Source organism: Maniola jurtina, chromosome 25 (genome assembly GCF_905333055.1).
Source record: "Maniola jurtina chromosome 25, ilManJurt1.1, whole genome shotgun sequence".
NCBI lineage: Eukaryota > Metazoa > Arthropoda > Insecta > Lepidoptera > Nymphalidae > Maniola > Maniola jurtina.
This window is the reverse complement of record NC_060053.1, coordinates 918,335-944,687: the sequence shown is the minus strand read 5'-3', so window position 1 is coordinate 944,687 and position 26,353 is coordinate 918,335. Positions and strand designations below refer to the sequence as shown.

Here is a 26,353-nt window from a genome sequence, read left to right as displayed (position 1 = left end):
GTTAAGCCTATTTTAAAAGCAATTAAACACATTGCCTCTCGTTAAAAATATACGACATTTGTGCCCGACTGTACATGATTATTTTAAAATACATCTTATTAATTAACTATTTAGATTTAGAATAGAAAATTGACGTTGCAGTCAACAATAAGTGTTATGGTTTCTTTTAAATTAGATATGTCATTCAAATTTACATTTATTTTTAAAAGCACTGGATTTATTTCTTTGAGAGAAAAAATAACCATCCATCCATCAAGTAATAACAGGAAACAAAAAGCTGCTATTCGTTTTTTTGTCGGTTTATTGTTAAATTTATTCATTATTAAAAAAAAACTAAATATTTTGTGAAAAATTTATATTATTTTAAAAATCTAAAGGCATTTTCTATTAAATAAATTTATATCAAAAGATTTTTAGATTCAAAACTTATCTATCTATTTATGTGTTGGTAACGATTAAAAAACTAACTAACTACTTATTTTGAGACCTCTGAACTAGTGCGCCAATTTAGTTTAACTCCTATACATAAATTAATAATATGCAAAAGTTTTTATTATGTTTTTTTGACTGACACTTTGAATGCAATTATTTATCAACTTAATCTATTGACGAAAAAAGAGTTCATTTTCATTCAAAAATTAATTCATTCTTCAAATACATATTTAAAACATTTCAATATGTTAATCTAACATTTTTAAAAACTTTGGCTAATGTTTTTGGCTTTGATTGTGTGTGAATAACACAAAATAAAATCAAGCTTAGTGAAAAAATAATTAAAATAAACATTAAAATGTAGGTAAGTATATTTTTCTAGCGTCATTTGGTATAATTTTTATTTTATATTATAAACAATATAATATTAAATTTCGGAAAGTGTACAGTTTATACAAGAATATATAATATGTTTAAAAGGAGAGGGTGATTCCTTTTTTAAAAAAAAAGGCGCCTTTTATGTTTGCCTGTAAAAAAAATCGCAAAAAAAGCATTTACAAAACAATTTTTTTAAACAGATAATTTTAAAATAAAAATTTCAAACTATAAATTTAATAAAAAATTTATAATGCAAAAGCATTTTTTAATTAATTAAAAATTAGCAAGTAATTTTTTTTAAAGAATAAACAAAAGACTTGTCTTTATTAGACATTGTAAACTCAGTTATGATTTTATTTAAAAAAAATAGGAATTTTCCAAGCAAACATAATAGTTCGATAGCCTCTTAATGGTCCCTACTATAAGGTTTTAAAATATATGGAATATATTTTTTTATTAAGTAAATTTTTTTCAAAAAAATCACATTCATAAAACACTGCAGTTCAAAGTTTGCCAAAAATATAACTAATTCTTTTCAAATTTTTAGAAGTGAATTTTAATGTGGACATTATTATGCCTTTAATTTAGGGGACTTGGGGAGTATTCAAGTATAATACAAACACATTTTTTCATTTTACGAGAAAAATAGTCATTTTAAACAGTATTAAATAAGCATGATATCTTTTTTTTTAATATTGAAAAAAAAACAGTTTCTTGCGACATACTTGAACTACTCATAGTACTATTATAACGGTATTCGTTACAGCCTTCGGTACCGCTAAAATGTTTCCCTTATAAATCAAAAACGGTTTTTGTGCTGTCTGTACAGTTAAAGTTTTGTCGAAAAATATTTCAGCGGTACAAAACTGTATCGCACGTATTGTATAGCTTTTAAAATTCTGAAATTTTATACTATTAATTTTTTATTAGGCCGGCAAACAGCTACTGTACATATTGTTATAAATATTGTTTTCATATGTATAGAATAAAACGGCAGAATATAACTTATACAATAATAATAATACCATATTTAGACATTCAAATAATTATAACATCAATAAAATCACTATACATACGTTTTAACTACATACAGTTTTGTGCAATATACTAAACCAGCAATTGACTACATTAAAAAAATATTGAATGTGTACCTTCGAACCACACTATATACTTATTTTGCGGTACGGTTCGGTATCGGTACAATACCGTTACAAATATAGCCTCGATAGCTCAACGGTTGAGGAGCGGACTGAATTCCGAAAGGTCGGCGGTTAAAACCCCACCCGCTGCACTATTGTCGTACCCACTCCTGGCACAAGCTTTACGCTTAATTGGAGGGGAAAGGGGAGTATTAGTCATGATTAGCATGGCTAATATTCTTTTCTTTTTTTTTAAATATTCTGAATTATCAGATTTACATTATTTAACGCGTTGTTTCTGGATTCTTTTTTAAATTGTGAGATAGATTGATGATAATCATGCTTAATAAAAAGTGATGATGAGGTCTAGGTTGGAGTGCGTTTGCCTAGAAGGTGCCTATTCACTGTTGCCTTGAAGATATTTAGGTTATATTAAAGGCAGCGAGCTATGTTGGGTATCACTCTCAGGGATAAAATCCGAAACGAGGAAATTCGCAGGACTTTTGTCTGACCGGCATAGCTCTAAGGATTCAAGCTGAAGTAGCAATGGGCAGGTCATGCCTGTCGTAGAGCCGACGGCTGATGGGGCAGACGTGTTCTGGAACGGAGACCGGCAAGCGCAGTGTGGGTCGAACTCCAGCCCGCTGGACCTATGATCTGAAAAAGGTGGATGAGGAAGGCGGAGGACCGTGTTTGGTGGCGTTCTCTTGGAAAGTCCTATGTCCAACAGTGGACACCTTGATAGAGTGTCTTTTCGCATTTATAGTATTAGTGTGGAGTACAATAACTTCTAGGAATAAATGGCTTATTTATTTATAAATTTTGGAAAACTGATGATAAATAATGTGGTTTATGTGGGTAATACCCACACTTTGTATCGATACCGAAATGTACCGATACCGAAATATACCGTACCGAAACCGGATAAACTGACTTCTTGCAGATCGAGTTTCAAAGCAAACTGGTAACTAAACACATCTCAGGCTTAAAATATTGCCAAATTCAAAAAAATATACCGAATCGACTTAACATTGGTCCGACAACGTCTCTACAATTTACAACGCACACATGTCTTTTTCAACACTTTGCATTTTGAAATATACATATAATATAATATGTACAACGACCTACTATGTACTATGCACTAGACGGGTCAATATGAACAAGTTTTTGTCCTTGTCACTCTTCAGAGCTCTTCCATACACTGAGCTTGCTCTAACAAGTATTCTTTGTACGAAGTGTCTGTCACATCAAAAGCACGGTTTACCTTTAAATTAATAACTAAAATCGTATTTTTAACATGGCAGTTGACACATAGGGCTAAAATGACGAGTGAGATCTCAAAATGTATGCATTCTACTAATTTAGACTTTCATTCAGAATGACCCATCTAGTGCGTAGTACGTCTAGGTCGTTGAATATGTATTTATATATTTTTTTACACAGTTAAAAACTAACATCTCTTACATTACAGCTATAGCCACGAAGGTTGAAATTGCGAGTAACTCATTTTAAGGTACATTTCGAACGAGACGTACTGCGCGCGATTTTTAAACTGGTTTTACGGCTTTTTGAGCCTCAAAAATGGCGAGTGAGTTCTCAAAATGCACTATAATATGTATTTGATTGGTTGGCCACTCAAAGTGGTTAACGCCCATTGAGATTTTTGTCTCTGTCATTTGTAAGGGACGTAACAGAGAGAGCGCTTCTTTCAGTATAAACAGTACCTCACATTCCCAACCTCCGTGGCTTGTAGTACACCGCAGTATCAGTAGCTAGCTTAAGGTGATCTCTTACTAGTAGTCGTGCTCGAGGCCGTTGTTCTGGCCGGGCCTCTGGTCGGGGGTCTGGTTGGACTGGTGGGGCGGCTTGGGCGTCGCGGGCCCCTTGCCCTGGCCGATCTGCCGCGACGATGAGAAGCACAGCTTCATTACGAACGGGAACTTCGCGCCTGGAAATATTACGCGAGACGTATTAATTTTGGTTTAAAAGCTGAAAAATATATCATCCAGTGATGGTGCGTAATGCTGGGTGGCTTTTCCTACAAGTTTGGCAGGAGGAGGGCGGACAGTGCATATCGCAAGAATCAGTGCCGTGTGGAATCGGTGGGCCGTGAAAAGGTAGCAGAAAGACAGACAGACAGACAGACACACTTTCACATTTATAATTATTTGTATGGATTAATGTTTTGGTTTCTTGTGTATCATAGACTTCCGCAAAGTAATGCGTGCTTCTATACAAGAGAGGGTAGATACCTGGGTGCTGTATGGTGGCGTGATTACACGCCATGATGGCCATCACGGACTGCGATATGTTCTGGAACTCCATCAGCCCCGACGACGACCTGCAAAGTATTTTCACCACAAATTATTTAAAGCAAATAAATAAAAATATTTTTTATTCAATTAAACTTTTACAAGTACTTTTGCATCGTCAAATGCATCTACCACTGGTTCGGAATGCCTTTCCTACCGAGAAGAAAAGGCGCGATGTTCCAAAATCCTCAGGTAAAATTCTAATAAGATATGAAACAATTTATCAAAACTAGTGAATTTTGAAGAAAAATTGGCAAATCCTGATGAAAAATTCAATCAAAACATCTCTGATTTATCTCACGATTCATCCGAATACACACAAACGTTTTGCGTCATCATTCCTCATACGCATGGCTAAAGTTTCTAATAATTCTGAAAATTCTGATGGAAGTTTCTGAAAATCCTGAGGGATGATTCTAGGAGTGTAGAGTACTGCTCACCTCTCACTCTTGAGCGGGAACTTGGAGATGGTGTGCGGCGGAGTGACGCCGTAGTCCTTGAACACCTGCAGCAGCTGCTCGTCTGATACATCTGGAGGGGTGTTGAAGAAGTGCAACACCTGGAACAAGTACACAATTGGCGAACATGGAAAAACTTTTATATAAGTAATAGCAAACCAACGGGATAAAAATTGGCCAAGTGCGAGTCAGACTCGCGCACCGAAGGTTCCGTACTTGGGTATTTTTTCCGACATTTTGCACGATAAAATAAAAATAAATAAAAATCTGTTTTAGAATGTACAGGTAAAGCCCTTTCATAATATACACTCCATTTGGTATACAAGTAGTTATCCTACTTTGAAAATTGAAACACATTTTAATTTTTTTTTAATGATGTAAACCACAAATTCACGGTTTTCAGATTTATTCCTTTATTGTGCTATAAGACTTACCTACCAACTTGCCAAATTTCATGGTTCTAGGTCAATGGGAGGTACCCTATAGGTTTTCTTGACAGACACGACAGACGGACAGACAACAAAGTGATCTTATAAGGGTTCCGTTTTTCCTTTTGAGGTACGGAACCCTAAAAACTACGTAGTACTTACGTGAGTGTGAGCGTGTAGTCTCCGACCGTAACATTGTTCAGGTTCTGTACTCATCGCTCCACCGACACCGCGTCCCCCATCTGTACCATGGCGGTGCCATCTTTAACGGACGGACAGACAGACAGACGGACAGATAGACAGACAAAAAAGTGATCCTATAAGCCGTATAAGGGTTCCGTTTTTCCTTTTGAACCCTAAAAAGCAGCGATAGCCTATTCGAGAGGTCGTGGGCCCGCTCCTTGGCCTTCGCCTACTGTAACTCTCGCTCAACATCTAACTTTTCGGAGTTCAGAGGGAAGAAACTGCTCGTACCTTTGAGGGAGGCTGTATCCGGTTCTTGTGTATGGAGGCGGGCGTGAGGAAGCGATTGTTCTTGTTGCCGACGTAGTCTTTGAACGAGGGACTCTTGTCTGGGAGAGGATATGGGTTCATCACCTCCGATAGGTACGCCTGTTTTGAGAATCTGAAAAACCAAAAAGTATAGTATAAGTAACCACAAATCCACGGTTTTCAGATTTATTCCTTTACTTGTACTATATAACCTACCTACCTGCCAAATTTTATGATTCTAGGTCAACGGGAAGCACCCTATAGGTTTTCTTGACAGAGACGACAGACGGTCAGACAGACACCAAAGTTATCCTATAAGAGTTCCGTTTTCCTTTTGAGGTACGGAACCCTAAAATCTACGTAGTACTTACGCGAGTGTGAGCGTGTAGTCTCCGACCGTGACATTGTTCAGGTTCTGTACGCATCGCTCCACCGACACCGCGTCCCCCATCTGTACCATGGCGGTGCCTTCTTTCGTTTTCAAGAACTTTATCTGCAACAGGGACAACGAATAATACAATTAATACAGGTTGAAATTAGAAAGCTTGCAAAAACTTAGGGCTATTATTATCATCCATCCATCCATTAGCCTGTATGCGTCCACTGCTGGACATAGGCCTTTTCAAGAACGCGCCACCAAACACGGTCCTCCGCCTTCCTCATCCACCCGCTCCCCGCCACCTCCTTCAGGCCATCGGTGCAGCGGGCTGGAAGTCGTCCCACACTGCGCTTACCCGTGTCCAGAACACGTCTGCCCCATCGCCGTCGGTTCTACGACATTATACTACTACCTATTATTATTATACTACTACTAATTACTATACTACCACAAGATAAAGTTGAAAACTAAAACCCGACTGCGATCGTCTTAATAAACACTGAAATATTTGAGTAAAATTGTTTTTCTATCACTTGGTATACTTTAATATGGTTCTACATTTATATTTATGAGCTCAGAATTATCTACTCTTTCATTTGACATCCCACTCGATACAATAGCAAAAAAAAATTTTGGAGACCTTCACTTTTTTTGATATTACATCCGTTAGGTCAATTGTTTTCGTATAAAATATAGCCTATGTCACCCCGGACCTTTACAACGAATCAATTGACATCCCATTCATCAAAATCGGCCCAGTAGTTTAGGCGCTACGGTGGAACACACAGAATCTGGATACATACATACATATAATTAGACTGCTAAAATCATAACCCTTCCTTTGCCGCAGTCGGGTAAAAAGAAGATAAAGCGACTCACTCTGACGACGTTCCCGTAGAGGCAGCAGAGGTTGAAGAGGCGGTCCGCGTTGACGGTGGCGGGGTCCAGCCCGTACACCATCATCACCGCGCCCTGCTGGGGAGGAGCGCCCTACGTACATATGCCCGCTCTCAGTACACGCCCGCTCAACAGTACACCCTATACACTATACCCTAAAGGTCGATTCACACCAATTGCGTATGCAGCACGTACACGTGACACGTGCGTAGTGACGCGCGTGAAACCATAGATGTAACTGCACGCATTACGTCTACGTGAACGTTCACGCCACGCAAGCAGGATGTCGTGTCTCATACAGTTCCATACATTACAAAGCAATGGTACACGCTACGTCTACGCTTACGCAGTTTGTGTGAACGAGCTCTAAATAATTTTTAAATACATATCAAAAATTGCGCAACCGGCAGGAATCGAACTTGCGCCCGACGCTTTGACCGCTAAGCCACGGTTTAGGTATATTGTCAAAGCCGTGATATTACAATCTCACTAGTGACACTATAATTAAACGGTAGATTGTCAATCGACTTCTGTTAGAATGTTAATTCTGTATATTAACAAAAATCCTGCGCTCGCATTTATTTCCATCACATTTTTTGAAAATGACAAGTTAGCTCTTTATTGCTATCTAACCTATCTATAACTGACGATGTATTTTAAAACGGAAGCGGGCCAACCTAGGACGGGTATGGGTTTTCATAACCATAGCCCTAAATGGTTTCAATGGCAAAAATGTGAGAAAACTTTTTTTTGCTTCAAATGTTATAAATAAGGTCATATTGTATAGGTATGTTACTCACTTGCGACTCTAGTCTAGAATCAAATACCTGATTCTGTGGCGGCATGGGGTGGTGCATGGGGGGTGGCGGGACGAACCCCTCCCCGCCGTACCCCTCCGGCCCGTACCCGCGACCGTCGCGCTGAAAAAGAGACATCTAAATATATATAAAAGGAAAAGCTGACCGACTGACTGAAGGATCTATCAACGTACAGCTCAAAATACTGGACGGATCGGGCTGATATTTGGCATGCAGATAGCTATTATGACCTAGAAAGGATTCTCGAAAATTCAACCCTTACGGGGATAAAATAGGGGTTTGAAAGTGTTAAATATACAAAAAGAGAACCCCCGATGCGTTGCCAGCCTTTCAGGAATTTGTTGGTCCGCCCCTTGAATAACCCCATGTTGTAATCTAGTAAGAACCGCCGATGGGAGTTGATTCCACAGTTTGCATGTGCGTGGAAAAAAGGATCTGGCACAACGGGCGGTCGAAACTAAACAAACACCTCTTCGTTATAGGTGTTACCGACAGTCCTCTGTGCAGGGCCTGCATGGAGGTCGATGAGACGCCGACACACGTGCTCCTGGAGTGCATGGTCGTGGCAGAACAACGAGAACGCCATTTGGGTTCCCCAACCTCACTCCAAGAAGTCCTCGGCAACCTGGGCGGTCTACTTGGCTTCTGGAGCGAGCTTGGATGGCTGGAGTGAAGACTTCGGCGGGGAGGGGCAACGCACGCACAACAGACGGAAACGTTTAAGTGCGGAAACCAGCCCAGAGAGAAGAAGAAGAAGAACGGGCGGTCGAAGTGCACTAGGCACCCAGGTGGTGAGGGTGAAATTGCTTGGGGTGGCGTGCGGTGCGGTTGTAGAAAAAGGAAGGTGGAATGAGGTCAAACAGCTCAGAGCACTCGCCATTATAAAGGCGATAGAACACGCAAAGAGAGCTTACATCTCTGCGGTGCTCCAGGCTTTCCAACTAGCCAGTTAGTGTGTGTGATTCTTGTATTGTCACTTGTGAATGGACTCTCACTTGGACTATGGCCTAAACCCTTCACTTCTGAGAGGAGACCAGTACTCAGTAGTGGGCCGGCGATGGGTAGATCATGATGATGATGATCACTTACCGGATGGTGTGGTGGGGGCGGCCCGTGTCTGTCTTTCATCATACCAGGAGGCGGTGGGCCGCCGCTGCCGAAGTCCATATCTGAAATATCAAAACCAATTGTCACGATCATTTTAATTGTAAGAGTAGGTAGGTACTGTATCCTACTGTGAGTCCTTTCTCATTAGACCATCCAAGATATTAATGACGGCTAAAACCCAGAGCCGTAAAAACAGTAAAAAAAATGTGTGTCCTTTAACGTAATATTTATTAATCACACTATCACACTAATATTATAAAGGCGAAAGTTTGTATGTGTGTGTGTGTGTGTGTGTGTGTGTGTGTGTGTGTGTGTGTATGTTTGTTACTCCTTCACGCAAAAACTACTGGACGGATTGGGCTGAAATTTAGAATGGAGATAGATTATACCCTGGATTAGCACATAGGCTACTTTTTATACCGGAAAATCAAAGAGTTCCCACGGGAATTTTAAAAAACCTACATCCACGCGAACGAAGTCGCGGGTATCAGCTAGTTTTATTTAATACTCATTGTATTTTGAAACTAGTAGCGCTTATGTTTTAATTTTGGTATTTCGTATTTTTTTTTCTATGTCGATGGTACATACCTGGTTGGTATCTTTCGTTCATTTACCACTAGATGATGCCCTCGACTTCGTCCGCGTGGATTTAGATTTTTTAAATCCCGTAGGAACTCTTTGGTTTTTCAGGATAAAAAGTTGTCTAAGTATGTCAGTTACCGAGATGCAAGCTACCTTTGCACCAAATTTCATATAAATCGGTTAAACGGTGGGAACTCTTTGATTTTCTGGGATAAAAGTAGCGTACGTCCTTCCCCGGGATGTATCTCGGATAGAGTTTAGTACAGAGTTGGCCTAGCTGTACTAAATTTCATCAAAATCGGTTAAACTGCTGGGCCGTGAAAAGCTAGCAGTCAGACAGACACACTTTCGCATTTAGAATATTAGTATGGAAGTATGGATTAATTAGATAAATATATATATATTCAATTCAATTCATTTATCATCTAATGCGCAGGTTTAAGATGTATAAATGAGATACGGCAATTTATTACAGCTTTTACAATATTACATCGTTATCCCTTACGATATTGATTCCCTTTAGGGGCTTTTATGTAAATGTAATAGGTCGATTTGCCCCATGTCGGTTTAATGGTATTTGAGGACATTTTGATTTGAATACGTTAATATTAATGGCTGGGCTATGAAGAGAGCCTGGTAAAAACCAACAGGTTGTTTTATTCATTCGGGAAATGTGACGTGGAATTAGGGTAACCAGACGATCGTAATTCGGACATGTCTTGTTTTTAGGCCATATTATGTCCGAAATCATGTCAGTTTGTTGGGAATTTTGAAAGATTTTTAATAAATAAAGATTTATAGGTAGGTAAACGTAAATTATAAACCGTAGTAATCTATTTTGTAAAAAAAACATTAAAAAAGGTTCATTGATTTTTAAGATAATCGCGATTATACGTTAAAAAAAAATTAAATTCCTTTACTCTATTTCATAAATTATGCACAATTTATGAAGACTATGTACTGTATATGTAAACGCTGAAAAAGATAGACTTTTTTAATATGAAAATCGAAACTCCGGTTATGTTCACGATAAATCTTCACAGCTCCGGAGTTACGCCAAAACCGGAATTCCGGAGTTCAAGCTCTAGACTGCGCACGTACCTATCTGCGTCATAAAGAAGACTTCGTTTGGAAGAGTTGCGGCACCGATCTTCGTTGGAACATAATCTATACTAATATTATAAAGAGGAAACCTTTGTATTTTTGTATGTTTGTATTGAATAGGCTCAAAAACTACTGGACCGATTTCAAAATTTCTTTTACCATTACTTAGAGGGATTCTTCCGAATCCGTATAGGCTATATTTTATCCCGTAAAATAGAAAAAATAAATGTCCACCCGTGCGAAGCCGGGGCGGGTCGCTAGTATTATCATATACATGTATGAAACACCATATCTAGTAGAACATTTATATCATTGGCCTGCTATAATAAAACGTCACACACATAAATAAAGTAGGCAGTAGCTGTAGTAGCCTACGCAAACATGCAGGGGATTTTTTGGATTTTGAAGATTTTTGAAATGAAAGTCTGTATTTGCTTAAAGGTTTATTGTGTCTTATGTTTACATATTATAATGTAGAAATACAATATGTTTACATACTATAATGTAGAAGGATACGTTTGCAAAGAAATGTTCAACTGTAAGCTTTTTTTCCGTAACTCTCGAAAGTAGAGCATAATTTGACGTTACGGCAGATTATTTATTAAGAGGGGTCTCGCCGTCACTCGCTCCGTACAAACGTAGTTCTCATTGGAATACTAACCAATCATACTCAATGGAATTTTGTAGAAACGTTCCGGGAACTAATATCTATGCCTGTGGTTTTTCAGATTTCCGTTAAAATTTTCGGTTTCAAAGTTACGCGGTCTTAAAAATTCACATATAAATTTTTGAGCCCTGCAATTTTAAAACTTCATATTTTTAGAAAAATCTAAAACACCACAGGCACAGATATTAGTTTCTAAAATATGTCTGCAAAATTTAATGGACTTTGGTTGCTTAATATTCAAATGAAATTAGGACTACGATTGTAAGTGACGGAGAGAGACCTGTTAATAAAGTAATTAATTTGAACATTTCTAAATGAACAGTGTATACAGGGTGTAAGTTTAATTCTAGCAAAAACGAAGGCAGGTGATAGTACTGATAATTACTGATAAGATACCATAAATGAAACTTGTATTTTTAAAAGTTCGCGAGTATTGCAAATAAAATATAGATATACAGATTACAGATAGGATTGATTTATCAACATCGGCCATTAGTGTAACGTTCATCGCCATCACGCGTAGCTGCCATCGGGTTTTGTTTGTCAAGACCCTTATTATGATAGTACAGTACACATCACGAAAGTTGAAAAGTACTTGAAGTCACACACTGCACTTTGATACAGTGTGACCTTGCTTACCACACGCATAGCAAATTGTACGTTGAAATCGAGAGTTATTGCAAACCCAACTTTCGTAGTGTGATCTATACAATAGTGTCGGTACAATGTATAAATCTTAGTGTACTAAATATTACATGTCTTGATTTGTATAGAATGTTTTAACATAATGTTCTACAATTGTATGTAATAGTAAAGTAGTTACATAGTATGTATAGATTTGATACAGATATAGTCTATAGCTACAGGGTTAGAACACAAATCGACATATAGCATTAAACTGAATATGTGCAGGATGTCCTGTAGTTGATATAACCTAAATTTTTAAAGAATTTACTCAGTCCAATGCTTTATATCGATCAACATAAACACAACACATACTTAAATCTAAAGTTATACAAGTAGTTACATCAATACACACTAGCGTTGCAACTATTTACCGGTTCCCATAATACTAATAACTAACAGTTGGTAGTATAGTAATTAGTAACCCTATATCGACAAGCGACAAGCCAGGCTAACTTATTCTCTATTTGGAAAATACTAGTAGATTTTATAATATTGGTAAATATGACAAACAAACAAAAGATAAAAATTAAAAGAAAAAATAGAATGTTGAAGAGCACGAAATAAAGATAACAGAATAGAACAGAAAAGAAGAACAAGTAGGTTAAGAATAAATTTTACTAATGATGAATCAAGAAGAGGATGGAAAACCAAAAAGGAAAGAAAAAATAAAGAGAGAAAATATGCAAAGAGGGTTAAGGTTAATAGAATAATAAAATAAGAACAAAACAAGAAGATTTCTAATTTATTACCACATGATAACCTACTTACATGACCAACAGAATAATTGAATTTTAATGACCGTGTCGTGTGGAAGTCCTTACAATAGGCCTATTATCCAGCAGTGGACGTCTTTTGGCTGATGATGATGATGAAAGAATAATACACTAACATACATTTTTTACTAATTGATTCGATTTTGAGAAAAACAACTTGAAATTACATAGGAACCGGTAAATTTTTATATATAATGGTAAACATTCAAATATACGAACGGTATAAGGTTTGGTAGCAATATCATTCAATACACAACGCCCATCGTACAAACCGTTAGCCGCGTGGTCGCAGGAGTGCTGGCTGTGCTGACTGCAGGAGTCTTCGCTGCAAGGTCTGGACTGTTGTGTGGTTGCTGTGGCAGGATCTGGTGATAGTCCATATAAATATAAATAAATAAATAAAAATTGAACTTTTACAAATACTTTTGAATCGTCAAAAGCATCTACCACTGGTTCGGAATGCCTTTCCGACCGAGAAGAACCAGCAAGATACTCGGTGGCTGCCCTTTCAAAGATTTGATATACAATTTTGTGCCACGAATAAAAGTAATTGTTGGAGTGAGCTGTAGGTCGAATCCACGCTTTTTCATCTTCGATGGTATAATACACTTTTTTCAGTAGCATAATTTTAATAGATTTCTTTAAACTTGTGTAAAGTCAAGTCCAAAATTGATTGAGGAATTTTGTTATAGAAGATTATACCCATTCCTACAAATGACTTTTGAACCATATTGTGATTAAGTCCAGAATTATCTTCACTTTGAATATTATTTTCCAAAATGATATGTTTCTTATGGTTTTTATTGCTTCTTAGTTATTAAAAACCTTTCCTAATGCTGAGGTTGGCCGTCAGAGATAGCTACTAAGCTACAAGGCCGTCGTTTGTATTCCAATTACTTCTTCTTGTTCTGTTTATCTGTCTGTTCTTTGGTTTGTGTTGTGGTGTACAGATAAAATGTGTCTTTTATATTTCATTTATTTATGTCTTTAGTAGATAAATAAGTCATTTTAGTGCATTACTCTATCTTGTATATTATTAAATCAATTGTGAGTTACCTTTTCCATGCTGTTTTTGACTTGTTCTTCCTGGGCTTTTTATTTGGCTGAGGAATAATGTATTTTACCAATAGCTGTACTTACTACGTTATTGTGCCTTTAGTGATAGATGTCTTGCAATTGTGTCCACATTAAATCTATATTAACATGTGTTTATGAGTTATCAGGCATGTGTTCGTCTCAAACTTATTCTCGTTAAGGTTGTGTCTTTAATTATTCGTTGATTAGGTAATTCCTAAATTTGTAAATCTTCACTATAATATTTTGCGCTTATGTGTATGCTCTTTTTACTCCCAATAATTCGTTTTTTTTTTGTTCAAGATGTTCAAGTTTAGTTTTCAAATTTTAACTATAAATTCATCACAATGTAGGTATTTTGGAGAGCAATTTTAATAGATATTTATAAATTACTTACAGTATTGAGAGAGCGTGTTATTTTTATAACAATATTAATATTAATAGTGGCATCCGGTGTAAATATTGAGAGAGCTTTCAAATAATTACACGGGTCAAAAGCGCATGCTTTTAAACAATTAACTGAGTTTATACATATTTGTGTAGGCAACCTAGATACGTGTTTAGGACAAACGTAGACGACAACAACCTTTTCATCGACAACGACCGTCTTTAGACGGTAAGAATTACTAGCTGATGCCCGCGACTTCGTTCGAGTGGATATAGGTTTTTTAAAATCCCTTGGGAACCTTTTGTTTTTCCGTGATAAAAGTAGCCTATGTGTTAATCCATGGTATAATCCACCTCCATTCTAAATTTCAGCCAAATCCGTCCAGAAGTTTTTGCGTGAAAGAGTAACAAACATACGCACATACACACAAATTTTCGCCTTTATAATATTTTACAAGCCGATGCCCGCGGCTTCGCCCGCGTGGATTTAGGTTTTTTAAAATCCCGTGAGAACCCTTTGGTTTTTCCGGGATAAAAGTAGCCTATGTGTTAATCCATCGTATAATCCACCTCCATTCTAAATTTCATCCAAATCCGTCCAGTAGTTTTTGCGTGAAAGAGTAACAAACATACACACATTGACACAAACTTTCGCTTTCATAATATCAGTGTGATATCTGCCGTCTGCGCTAAGCCTTACCGGGGCGACTAGAGTGGTCTGTATATTGAAATTTGCGGTCGATTGCATTAATGTAATGCTAAAATAGGCATACGTGGAGTCTATTAAAATTTTATCAAAACTGCGTCACAGGGAAATCAACTGGAAATCATTTTGTGGGAGACTAGGTTTTGCCCGTGACTTTGTCCGTGTGGATTTTCAAGACTTGCACAAACCGTAAAAAACCGGTCAAGTGCGATTCAGACTCGCGCACCGAGGATTCCGTACTCAGGTATTTTATCCGACATTTTGCACGATAAATCAAAAACTATTATACATAAAAATAAAACAGTTTTAGAATTTGAAGATAAAGCTCTTTCATATGATACCCCACTTGGTATAAGTAACCTTACTTTGAAAATTGAAAATACTAATTATTTGTTCATGAAGACATTTTAATTTTTTTTGTGATATAACCACAACCCTTACTTGTGCTATCAGACAAATTTCATGATTCTAGGTCTAACCTATAGGGAAGCACACTATAGGTTTTCTCGACAGACACGACAGACGGACAGACAGACAGACAACAAAGTGGTCCTATAAGGGTTCCTTTTTTTTCCTTTTCAAATACGGAACCCTAAAAATCAATTAATAGTTCAACAAAAAAGTTACCAAAACAAAGGGACAAAATAACTTTTAGATGAAAATGAAAAATACTATTCCATGTCGATACAGTACGGTGGAGTTTGCATACATTTCGGAAACAATACGATTCCATAGAATGGTTCGAACTTCGAACTATGGATAAATCGATGTTTTCATACTATAGCGAGTTTGATGGACAACCTACGTAATCGATTTGTTTTCCGTTGAGTTGCGACAAAGCCTATTGTTTTTTGAGGATTCGTTTTTATGATTTTAACCTGTATTCAAATATATTTCATTATTATTATGATTTAAAACAAATTCGTAAATTACGCCCTTTACCTAAATTAAATTTATATGTAAAGATTCTGAATATAGTTTTCACTATAATGTAGAACATTTCACAAGGAAAAGGAAAAAGTCGACTTTTTACTACAAATATTTTACAATACGATAAGTTCGATTTTACAAATGAATCTGTAATATTTCGAAGCTCCGGAGTTACGCCAAAACCGGAGTTCCGGAGTTCAAGCTATAGCCCAAACCCTTGGACCTAGAAATTTTACACAGATTACTTTATAATGTAGGCAAAGAATTAAGCCATATTTTTCAAAATTCCCAAGGGATAGAGAGGATAAAGAGGATTTGTATTTTCGGGCGGTTGCTATAGTCCATAATTAACACTTCTAGATTAATGTTTTGAGTCTAGATATATAGGTAAGCGGAAGCCTAACCATGCGAAGCAAGTAATGTTAAATATTAATATATTTACGTGCGAAACCGGGGCGAGTTTGTTAGTTTAAAAAACTGTCATACCAGCTTAGCGCGTTTCCATCTTATACCGCTTGATGCGAGTGTCACTTACCGTCAAATGTAGTACCTGAAATCAATTAATGGTTTATGTCGTTAAATCAGAAATGTACACGTTTAAAATATATTAAAATCAAAGATATATGATAAAATAGTGATAGAGAGGATGCAGCGACAAAAATCATGCGTCAAGGAAAAAATAGTCAATTGGCTAATTTACTCTAGTATCAATTGGTGTAGAAGTAATATCACGATTATTATCATCACTATATCCTTTTACATAAAAAAATAAAATCGACTGAGATAACACAAGTAATAAGTATAACTTCCTATTTTTTTGTCTGCGTGCATTAAGATTTTTTATAGATCCTGACAGAATTTCTCGAATATTTTTTTTTGTGTAGAGGATGGGGCTCTTCAGATGTTATAGAGAAAACCATTGTTATAGAGAGAATCTCAAGTATATTTGTGTTCCAGTTAAAACGAAACGGATATAATATGTGAGAGATATACTACATTTGTCTCGTTTTAACTCTGTCTTAAGTCTGAGAAAAGTCAAAGCGCGCTCTATAAATCTCACCCTAGCACCCAGCGGTTCAGTTCATCGGTATTATTCGGTTTCTTTTTTTTTATATACATAGTCTCTATCATCTCTATTCTCCTCTCTATTCTCCAAATTTTTAGTTTAAATCTCTACGACAGATATAAAACCGATCAAAACCAACTAGCACTTTTCGACTTAGGTATAAATCAAAACTGGCAATAAATTCGGATGCGATGTATCCAGTGCTGCCAGCGTTAAATAATTCATACAAGTGTAACAGCCTGTGTTGCCAGGACGCGAGCGGATTTGACAATTTATAGTCTGAGAGATGGCGGACGATTTTTTGAACTGATTTATATCGTAAGATCAGATATATTTTTACGAATGTATCGAATACTGAACAAAGACATAGTGAATATCTTATGTTCATAGGAAAATGTACATATTCATCACGAAGTTTTATCTTCACTAATAATGAACATACATCTATGCTTAATGCTAATCTTATAAGTGCGCATCTGTGGTTTACCTTTATCGGCCAACCCGTTTAAACCGACTTTGACTTAAAATTATTCGTATTTGACTAGTTGACATTTTATTCTGGGTTGACATATTTTATTGAACTTATTTTGACATACTAATTAATGATAATAATTACTGTGTGTGAATGTTCTTTTGTTATTCTATATTTATAAACTAGGTACTCTGTGGTTAATAATGATCCCATCAAAAACATTTCATGTCAAGATTGCTAAGACTCACAAGTTCATAATGTTTTCACTGTTAAAAAGTTATGAGATCTCTAGTAGAGCCAAGCCCCTCGCTGAGTTTAGATTTGTTCTGGCCATGGGAGCTATCCCAACTCCAAAGTATATAGCTTTTAAATGCTCTTGACTATGTCACATTTATAACAATAAATAACAAATAACTCTACTTACAAGCTCTGATTCTACAAACCCTACATCTTGGTTAAAAAAGTACGGCTTGGCCGTTTACAGTTCGTGGATTTTTTATCTGAAATGACATTTAAGCCCGGAATAGCTTCTGCGACCATCACAAAGTACAATACAAATTAGTAATTGTCGAACAAACTATTCCTTATGGCCTTAAAATATGTTATGTCATGTAATAGTTTTACGAACATTAAACGGCCAAGCCGTACTTTTTAAACCAAGATTTAGGATTTGTAGAATCAGAGCCTGTAAGTAGAGTTATATGTTATTTATTGTTAGCAACGTGAAGCTTATTTTTCATGAACAATTTGGATCTAAGAAAATACTACAAGCAAATCATTCACCCGCTCTCATACTAATAGTGGACTCGTGAACTCTAACGGAAATAGCGGAAATATGACGAAAATCCGTCTGCCCCGATATTTTTGTTTTTATTTTGCCGCTATTTTATTTAACGGTCAACTCGCCGTGCCGCGTGTAAGGCAATTGGATTGCTCGAGTGCTTTTGGAAAAACTACCCACATACAGATGAAAATGTATTTTATTCAGGATTTTTTTTACTACTAAAAATGCGACTAGTGAGAGCGGTGTTAGCCAAGTGGTTAATACTTCGGTTTCCTGTGGGGTGAACTCAGTGTTTAACACCGAATGTAAATGCCGTGATTCTTGCTGGTTCTTCTCGGTAGGAAAGGCTTTCCGAACCAGTGGTAGATGCTCTTGACGATTAAAAGTACTTGTAAAAGTCTAAGTGAATGAAATATTTTGAATTTGAATGATAGCCACCGAGCTCATTTGACATTAGTTGATGTTAGATTGTTGCTTCACTGAGTGATATTCAAATAGTTTCTCGTTGAAAACCTTCAATGGATTAAAAATAAATGTCAAATTAGCCCAGTGGCTATCATTCAGTGCGTAAATTCAGTCAGTAAATTCAAATTGGTAATCTTTACGCACTTTTGAGGATATTACGGAGAACTTTCAGGCGTGACCTTTCTCACGATGTTTTTGGAAAGTTAGAGGTGCGTGCCGGGGTTCAAACCCTGGAGCCCTGACCAGCAGGGTTATGCTGTATCTCAGTGGCACACTAATTTCGTGAAAATTTCTAATAATTAAATGTCAAACTCAAATTTTCTATTCGCTAACGTCAGTTTTTAACCAAGATGACGTCATAGACAATGACTCTCGATCATAGCCATTAATGGGATGGAATAGAAACCGGAAATGCTTTTTCACGTATGTTTTCGTATCGATAGTTTTTAAAACTCTATTCACTAAGCAAAAATGACAGTTTGTAGTTAGAAACTTTATTAGGTGGCTACGATCGTTTTAACAACTAGTCGGGACCAGTGTTTTGCGACTCGCCACTATAATCCGTCCGTTTTATAGAGGTAATAATTTTATAGCAATCTCAACGAATGTAGAGATGTTTTAATTTCGAAGGATTTTTTTTAATTACAAATCGGCTGAATTCCGCTCGGTTTTTCAGAAAAATATATTATAATAAAAAATTGATACCTAGTACCTAGGTACTTACCTATTAGTTGTAAAAAGGTAAGTAATATAAAGTAAGGTTGGTTCGTCGGAGTTATTTTGTAAGCAAGATAATAATTTAAAAAAAATATGGCTCGTGCCGTATTGATGGGGCATGCTGAAGAGCAGCGCCAACAAAAGGCGCTACGGGTCCACAGGCGCAGGCTGCGCGATATGTATAACCCAATGGAGCTGCCAGAAACAGAGTTCATTGCGAACTTTCGTTTGAGCAAGGCTGGCTACCAGCAGGTGTTAGAGGAACTCGGGCCTCACCTCCAAGCCGCTCGACGAAGGACAGCTGTTCGCATTGAACTTAATGTAAGTCTCATGTTACCTACATGAGACTTACCTTAAGTTCAATGCGAACTAAAGTACCTATTTCCTATCTTTGTACCTTTTCTACTCCCTTTACAACCTCTCGCACTGCCAAGGGTCACTGGTAGAGATCTCTTATAGAGAGATAAGTGCTTCCCTGTCCACTTTTACTTTCTTTGTCTCTTAATTGTTACAACTTTCTGGTACAAAATAAAATAACAAATAAAAATAAAATTCTGATATTTATATTGAGGAAGAAAATATTGAGATTAATTTAACACAAAAATTGGATTTTATATTTATTGCAGATCCTAGCAGCTCTGCATTTTTATGCCACGGGTACATATTAATATCAGCGCCCAATGGGGACATCACATCGTGCAGCCTGGTTTCCTAGAGGCCCTCCAGCGTATCGACCCATCGCAATATCGCGATGGGTCTCTGCAAACTCGACCAAGAGTTCGAATTGGCGCACAGAGACTTTTCTTCTTGGAGGCATCTAAATAGACAAAATATGCTTCATGATTTCGTTCAAATTGTGTGCTGAAGGAATAATTAGGTAGGTACACAATAAAAGCACTCAAGAATACTGTAATTCTATAGTCATTCTATAGTCATAATTCAAAGTTAGGTACTACAAAACACTAATTTATGCAAAACACAAAACCGTTTAAATTCAAGTCAAAGTTCAAACTGATGTAATGTCAATGTCAAATGTCCATAGATAATAATTAAAAACTAGTCGAAGTCGTACAATTTAAAAAGTCTTACATTTCTACTACGCTACCTGTCAGGCAGAGATATTTAATTTGGCCATATAAAGTCGATAAAATACGCTACTATGTTAATGTTGGCCAACTGCCAAGTGTTAGATACTCGTAATTAGTTAGCCACGCATTCGATACGGAATAGAAAAACACGTGACCTAAATTTCATGGATTTCTAACTGGACTCAGTGTCTAACGAAAACTTTCAAAGATACTGAATAGCCCTGCAGGAGGCCGACATCTTAACCGCTATCACCGCTTCTTCACAAGGTGCATACGCAAGTAAGGCGAATGTTTCGCATCATTGGTTCATTAATATAATAAAAACTCTGAAATTTTAATTAAGTAAAAAAAACCTCGTAAATATGTATGACCCTTAAAAGCATAATAAATATGACGGTGTTAATTATTATCAACTACGCGAAAAACGAAGACACCTAAAGTTTACGACAGATAGGACGATGTGAAAGAAAAAATAAGTACTTAATTTCACCATTTTTACCGCTACCAAGAACATTTAGTACTTTATAGGTATTGAAGGCTCAATTCGCAAAGATGTTTCAATACATAGCGACTCTTGTTACAACGCATTAAAGTGCTATTCAGGTTGAACAGCATTTGGGTCTATAGTTTAACAAGGTCTAGGTATAAAGAATCTTTCCACCACTATTTAGAAATTGAGATTTTGTTAGAACGTTGACGAAACGTAACGTATAAGAAAGAACTATCGGATACACCACGAGCTAATAAACGTCAGCTAATAAAATCTACACTAATACTTTAAATACAAAAGTGTCTGTCTGTCTGTCTGTTGCCTTTTCACAGCATATTAATTCTTAACCGATTTTAACGGATACAGATATAGCCATCTTTACAGATATAGGTTACTCTTTAGCTCGAAAAATCAAAGAGTTTCTATAATATCTTTAAAAACCTAAATATACGCGGACGAAGTCACCGGCCTCACTAAGTAAAAAACCTAAACCTACATAAAAGGTGCCTGACTGACTAACTGATTGATATATCAACGCACAGCTCAAACTACTATAACTAGACGAATCAGGTAAAAATTTGGCATGCAGATAGTTATTATGATGTAGACATCCGCTTGGAAAGGATTTTTGAAAATCCGACCCGTAAGGAAAAATAGGACTTTAAAATTTGTGTAGTCCACGCGCACGAACTCGCGGGCATAAGCTAGTGAACAAATAAATCAATAATGCCCAACAGCAGCTCGTAATAGCCGCTCTAACCTTTCAATAAATTTCTTTGACGTATAATGAATATTCATCAGCAGTCGGAAACGCTACAGTGTTTAATCCTGATTTATAACATCACGATAGTAATAATATTGTTGTACGGATATTTAAATAATATATCACTAGACGGTTATTAATATATATATTATATATATATGTTACCGTGAAATTGTAAATATCGTTATATTGTAATCTTACAGAATCAATCTCGTGAGATTGTAAACTGTCGAAAGATTGTAAACCTCTCTAGTGTGAGATCTACATATTATGTGCCATTTTGCTGCGAGATATAGTACTCACAATAGAAAAGTTCATAATCTTTCGACAGTTAACAATCTCACGAGATTGATTCTGTTAGATTACAATGTAATGGTATTTACAATTACACAGTGACATATACAGTACGAAAGTATGGAATTAAAGGGCTTTTTATTTATATTTATTATAGTAAGGTTTTTATTAAGGACTTCGTCTGTGTTGGTGTTAGCTGGCGGGCGTGCTCTGCCTTTTTAGAGTGTTTTTTTTTGTTAAACTGACTGGAAAGCACTCTAAGGGGGTGCCGTGCGTATGTCAGCGGGCGTCGGCACAGACGGGGTCCACACTTGTATAGTTTAACTAACTTGTTACAAATAACTACAAACTTGACATTGGCTAATCTTTGTAAAGCCAGACGAGAGAGAAAAAAAAAAAGGTTTATATTTATTGAAAAGATTTTAGAAACCATAAAGTAGTTAATACACGGTTAAAACGTCCGCGTCACCATAAACGCCCAGTGTTACGATATCCACACAAAAGCAGTCAACTTGTCAGATCTTTGTACGCCCGGGTGAACGTTATAGGCCAAGAGTCGGTGAACGAAATGCTCAAAGCGTTTATACCGACAAAAATGAAGAAATAATACACCGTAACTACAACAATGAAAACAAACTGTTACTATGTCATAGCATCGGGAGCAATTAATTAAACATTTTTTTGTACAGCCGAGCGAACATTATAGATGAAGAGCCAATGAACAAAATTCTCGTAGTGTTTATACCGACAAAAAAAAAGAAATAATACACGATTATTCGGTTATTACAAAAATGAAAACAAACCATGTCATAATATCGCGCGCAAAAAAACTTGAAAAAAAAAAAACTTTTACAGCCGAGCGAACATCATAGATGAACATCCAGTGTATAAAATCTTGAAGAGTTTATAACGAGAAATATAAAGATAGAATTATTTTCAGTAAACAACTCTATACAATAAATACAAAGTCACAAACGTTACAATATCAAAACAAAATGTGCAGTCAACTTTTGATTCTATTATACAGCCGAATGAAAGTTATAAGCAAAGAGCCAGTGTACTAAATACTCACAGCACTTATACACTCATAACAAGTGTAAATTAAAAATTTATAACACCCCCGACAAGTGAAGGTTACAGTAACTAGAAAAGAGCTGATAACTTTCAAACGGCTCAACCGATTTTCTTGGACTATAGCTAAGAACACTCTCGATCAAGCCACCTTTCAAACAAAAAAAAAACTAAATTAAAATCGGTTCATTAGTTTAGGGGCTACGATGCCACAGATAGATACACAGACACACACGTCAAACTTATAACACCTCTCTTTTTGGGTCGGGGGTTAAAAACAGAGTACAATGGAGTAGTCGAGTAGGTACAATAATACACGGTTAACGCGTCAGATATAAACACAAAGGGTATTCGATATCCAAAGCACAAACATCGCGCGCAGTCAACTTGTCAGTCTTTTGTACGATCGAGCGAACATTTTCCATGAAAACATTATAGGCTAAGAGCCGGTGGACGAACTGTTCCAAGCATTTATACAACAAATTTTTTGTTTTGTTGTAAATAGGCACTTTACTATTAATTTAATCCAGAATTTTAAACTACCAAAATATTTGAAGTAGCTGTATACGTCTTTTCTATACAAATTTTGTACTACATGCAGGTTTCATTATGCTAGAATTATATAGAAAGAAAAATAAAAAGAATTTTTTTTTTCACAAAATGATGGCCGCGACTTCACCCTCGTGGATTTATTTCTTTAAAAATCTTGCGAGAACTATTTGATTTTCTGGGATAAAAAGTTTCCTATGTCATTTTCCAGAAAGCAAACTATTTCTGGACTAAGTAAATGATGCCCACAGCTTCATTCCACGTGGATTTAGGTCTTAAAAACCCCCTGGGGAACTATTTGATTTTCTGGGATCAAAAGTAGCCTATGCCCTTTCCCGGCCTGCAAGCTATCTCTGCGCTAAACGTCAAAATCGATAAAATGGATGAACCATGATAAACTAACAGATAGACAGACAAACAGACACACTCGCATTAATTATATTTATTTATAGTATGGATTCTATATCGATCATAGAATGAAACTTTTTTTCATATACTTACACTAAGTCCTCAGTCTTCACATTGTAAAAAGATTATTGCGCCTGTATAAGCTCGTGTAAAAATGAATCCATTATCTCTTAAACTGCTTACATGAAAACATTCACGAAAAACATAAACGCTGCATTTCATCGTCGATGTTTCTATTACTTTTTTATTTTTTTTTCATTTCCACCCTCACTTGATAGCGAAACGTTTAAAACTTTGCGTCGTGTTTCTGAAATTATTTAACCGACCGAAAGAGCCCAGTTTTGTACCTGTTATAAAAGAAACCACATGAAAATTTTAGAGAACGCGAAATCAACTGTTTTTAATCATTTTAATTTTAGTTTTAATCATTATATGCTGATGGAAAGTACAGCTAAATGCTAATGATGTAGTTCCTGAGCAAACTCTCCGGACTATCGCTACCCGTATTATAAATGCGAAAGTGTGTTTGTTTGTTGGTTTGTTGCTTTGTCCTTCAATCACGCCGCAACGGAGAAACTGAGTTTCGCCAGTAAATAAGAGTCTTCGCCCATGAGATGCCTTGCATGTTATAAACATGTTTCCACCTTAAGAAATTTGTTAACCTATTTCCTGATACGAATAGATAAGATATAACAATTTACAAAGGAACATTAGTTAAATGTAATCCGATGAAAAGTACTTTATTGTAGCATTTACATAATTGGGACACATTTATTTACATAATTCGACTTGACAACAAAAGGAAACGGCGGGAAGGGGCGAGGGGAGGGTGAACCCTATGAATGAAGGTATAAGCGACATAGACCAAGGGACCCTAGGGGCCCTAGGGGAAGGGAATATGCCCTATATTTACAAAATTTACGTTTTTTTATTGAAAATTGAAGGATGGATAAACGATTAGTAGAGATATTTGTACCTATTGAGTTCGGTTGGAAAATCATTACTATGATTATACCGCGGTAAATAAAAAATAATTTGATTAAAATCTTATTCAGTTGAGAATTATGACCGAATAATTTTGTTTCTATGACATAGCCAAATAAAAAAGTGTAAGTATGTAGTGTTGCAGCTTAGGGTTATTATTAAAGTCCTTAAACACAATCCAATGCCAATAACCATTTGCCTTGTCTTGTAGTTTTAGTGATTTAGTATTTTCCAAGCCCGCAATGTATAGCGTGCAAAACTCAGGTCAATGCCCCACGTACTACGCGGCATTGACCCCGATTGGCCTATTTACGTAACGTTCGTTGACCTCTATCGTCACTAAGATGTTTCATTTGCAATATTGAACTTTAAAAAACTATATTTTTTAAAGTCAATAGCGTCAGCCAGGTGTTTTATTTGCAATATATTGCGAACTTTTTTATTTCATTTTTTTTTTTGGTTTTTTTTCGTGGCACCTTATCAGTATTATTTACCTATCTTCATTTTTGCTAGCTTTTTCTGGTTACAGCTTGTATTGGCGTTCCTTATTATAGGCAAAGGAAGTCATTCGCGGAAGCAAAAAAATAAATAAACTAAGTCTACATCTCTTCCTTCCATTAATTTCTCGCGCGAGCGCTCACTTCGGCAATACTCCTGTTATCGGGAAAGACCCTATTAATAGTATCAGCTTTATTACACACCTCACTTCCCACGTGGAGGAAGGGGTTGCTAGATTAAAATGCTGCGTACGGACTGATGCAAGGTAATCACATCACACTAATATTATAAAGGCGAAAGTTTATGTGTATGTGTGTGTGTGTGTATGTTTGTTACTCCTTCACGCAAAAACTACTAGACGAATTTGGCTGAAATTTGCAATGGAGAAAGATAATATCCTGGATTAGCACACAGGACTTTTTATCCCGGAAAATCAAAGAGTTCCCACAGGATTTCGAAAAATCTAAGTCCACGCGGATGAAGTCGCGGGCATCGGCTAGTATTAAATGAATTTGTCGTCCACATTAGTGCAATGCATCATGCAATGTAAACACATTTTGTAGTGTTCGGCTACATTAAAGTTAACGTCAATGCCCAACAACGCCATAATTATCGCGATAATCAACGTGTTAAACTGAGTGGCCACACTTGAACGGTTGACGTCTAAATTTAAATCGTTTAACATGGTCGAAATTGGGGTTAAAATCGTCTAACGCCAAACGGCATTGTGAATGCCGTTGTACGTCGCTACATCTACGTTTAACGGGAAACGCCGTTGAACATCGCGTTTTTAGCCGTTAATGTGGCCGCGACATCGTACATCGGAATATCGTGAGGGAACCTGTGAAACAAAGTACGTATGTGAAGCCTGCCAATCCGTACTATGGCCTAAACCCATCTAATTCGGAGAGAGACCCGTGCTCAGTAGTGGACCGGCAGTTGGTTGATCAT

General features: G+C 36.6%; 1 protein-coding gene and 1 long non-coding RNA gene across 19 annotated transcripts in view; one reads left to right on the top strand and one right to left on the bottom strand.

The window, feature by feature from the left end:
* The window catches only part of LOC123878072 (heterogeneous nuclear ribonucleoprotein L), a 366,077-nt gene that overhangs the window by 997 nt on the left and 338,727 nt on the right, over positions 1-26,353 (bottom strand). The window contains exons 7-16 of one of the 18 annotated variants that reach the window (XM_045925113.1): positions 16,289-16,303; positions 12,929-13,021; positions 8,826-8,905; positions 7,719-7,853; positions 6,901-7,011; positions 6,014-6,135; positions 5,625-5,775; positions 4,705-4,823; positions 4,205-4,293; positions 3,747-3,900 (exon numbers count right to left, since the gene is read on the bottom strand). In XM_045925113.1, the coding sequence (XP_045781069.1) occupies positions 3,747-3,900; positions 4,205-4,293; positions 4,705-4,823; positions 5,625-5,775; positions 6,014-6,135; positions 6,901-7,011; positions 7,719-7,853; positions 8,826-8,905; positions 12,929-13,021; positions 16,289-16,303 (1,069 nt within the window). Of the gene's footprint in view, positions 1-3,746; positions 3,901-4,204; positions 4,294-4,704; positions 4,824-5,624; positions 5,776-6,013; positions 6,136-6,900; positions 7,012-7,718; positions 7,854-8,825; positions 8,923-12,928; positions 13,022-16,288; positions 16,304-26,353 lie in introns of all 18 variants that reach the window. The other 17 variants (XM_045925116.1, XM_045925118.1, XM_045925119.1 and 14 more) reach the window with 17 other exon arrangements.
* Positions 9,746-25,267, top strand: LOC123878090. The gene is made up of 3 exons (XR_006798746.1): positions 9,746-9,756; positions 16,784-16,787; positions 25,050-25,267. It is a non-coding gene; the product is annotated as an uncharacterized LOC123878090 (long non-coding RNA).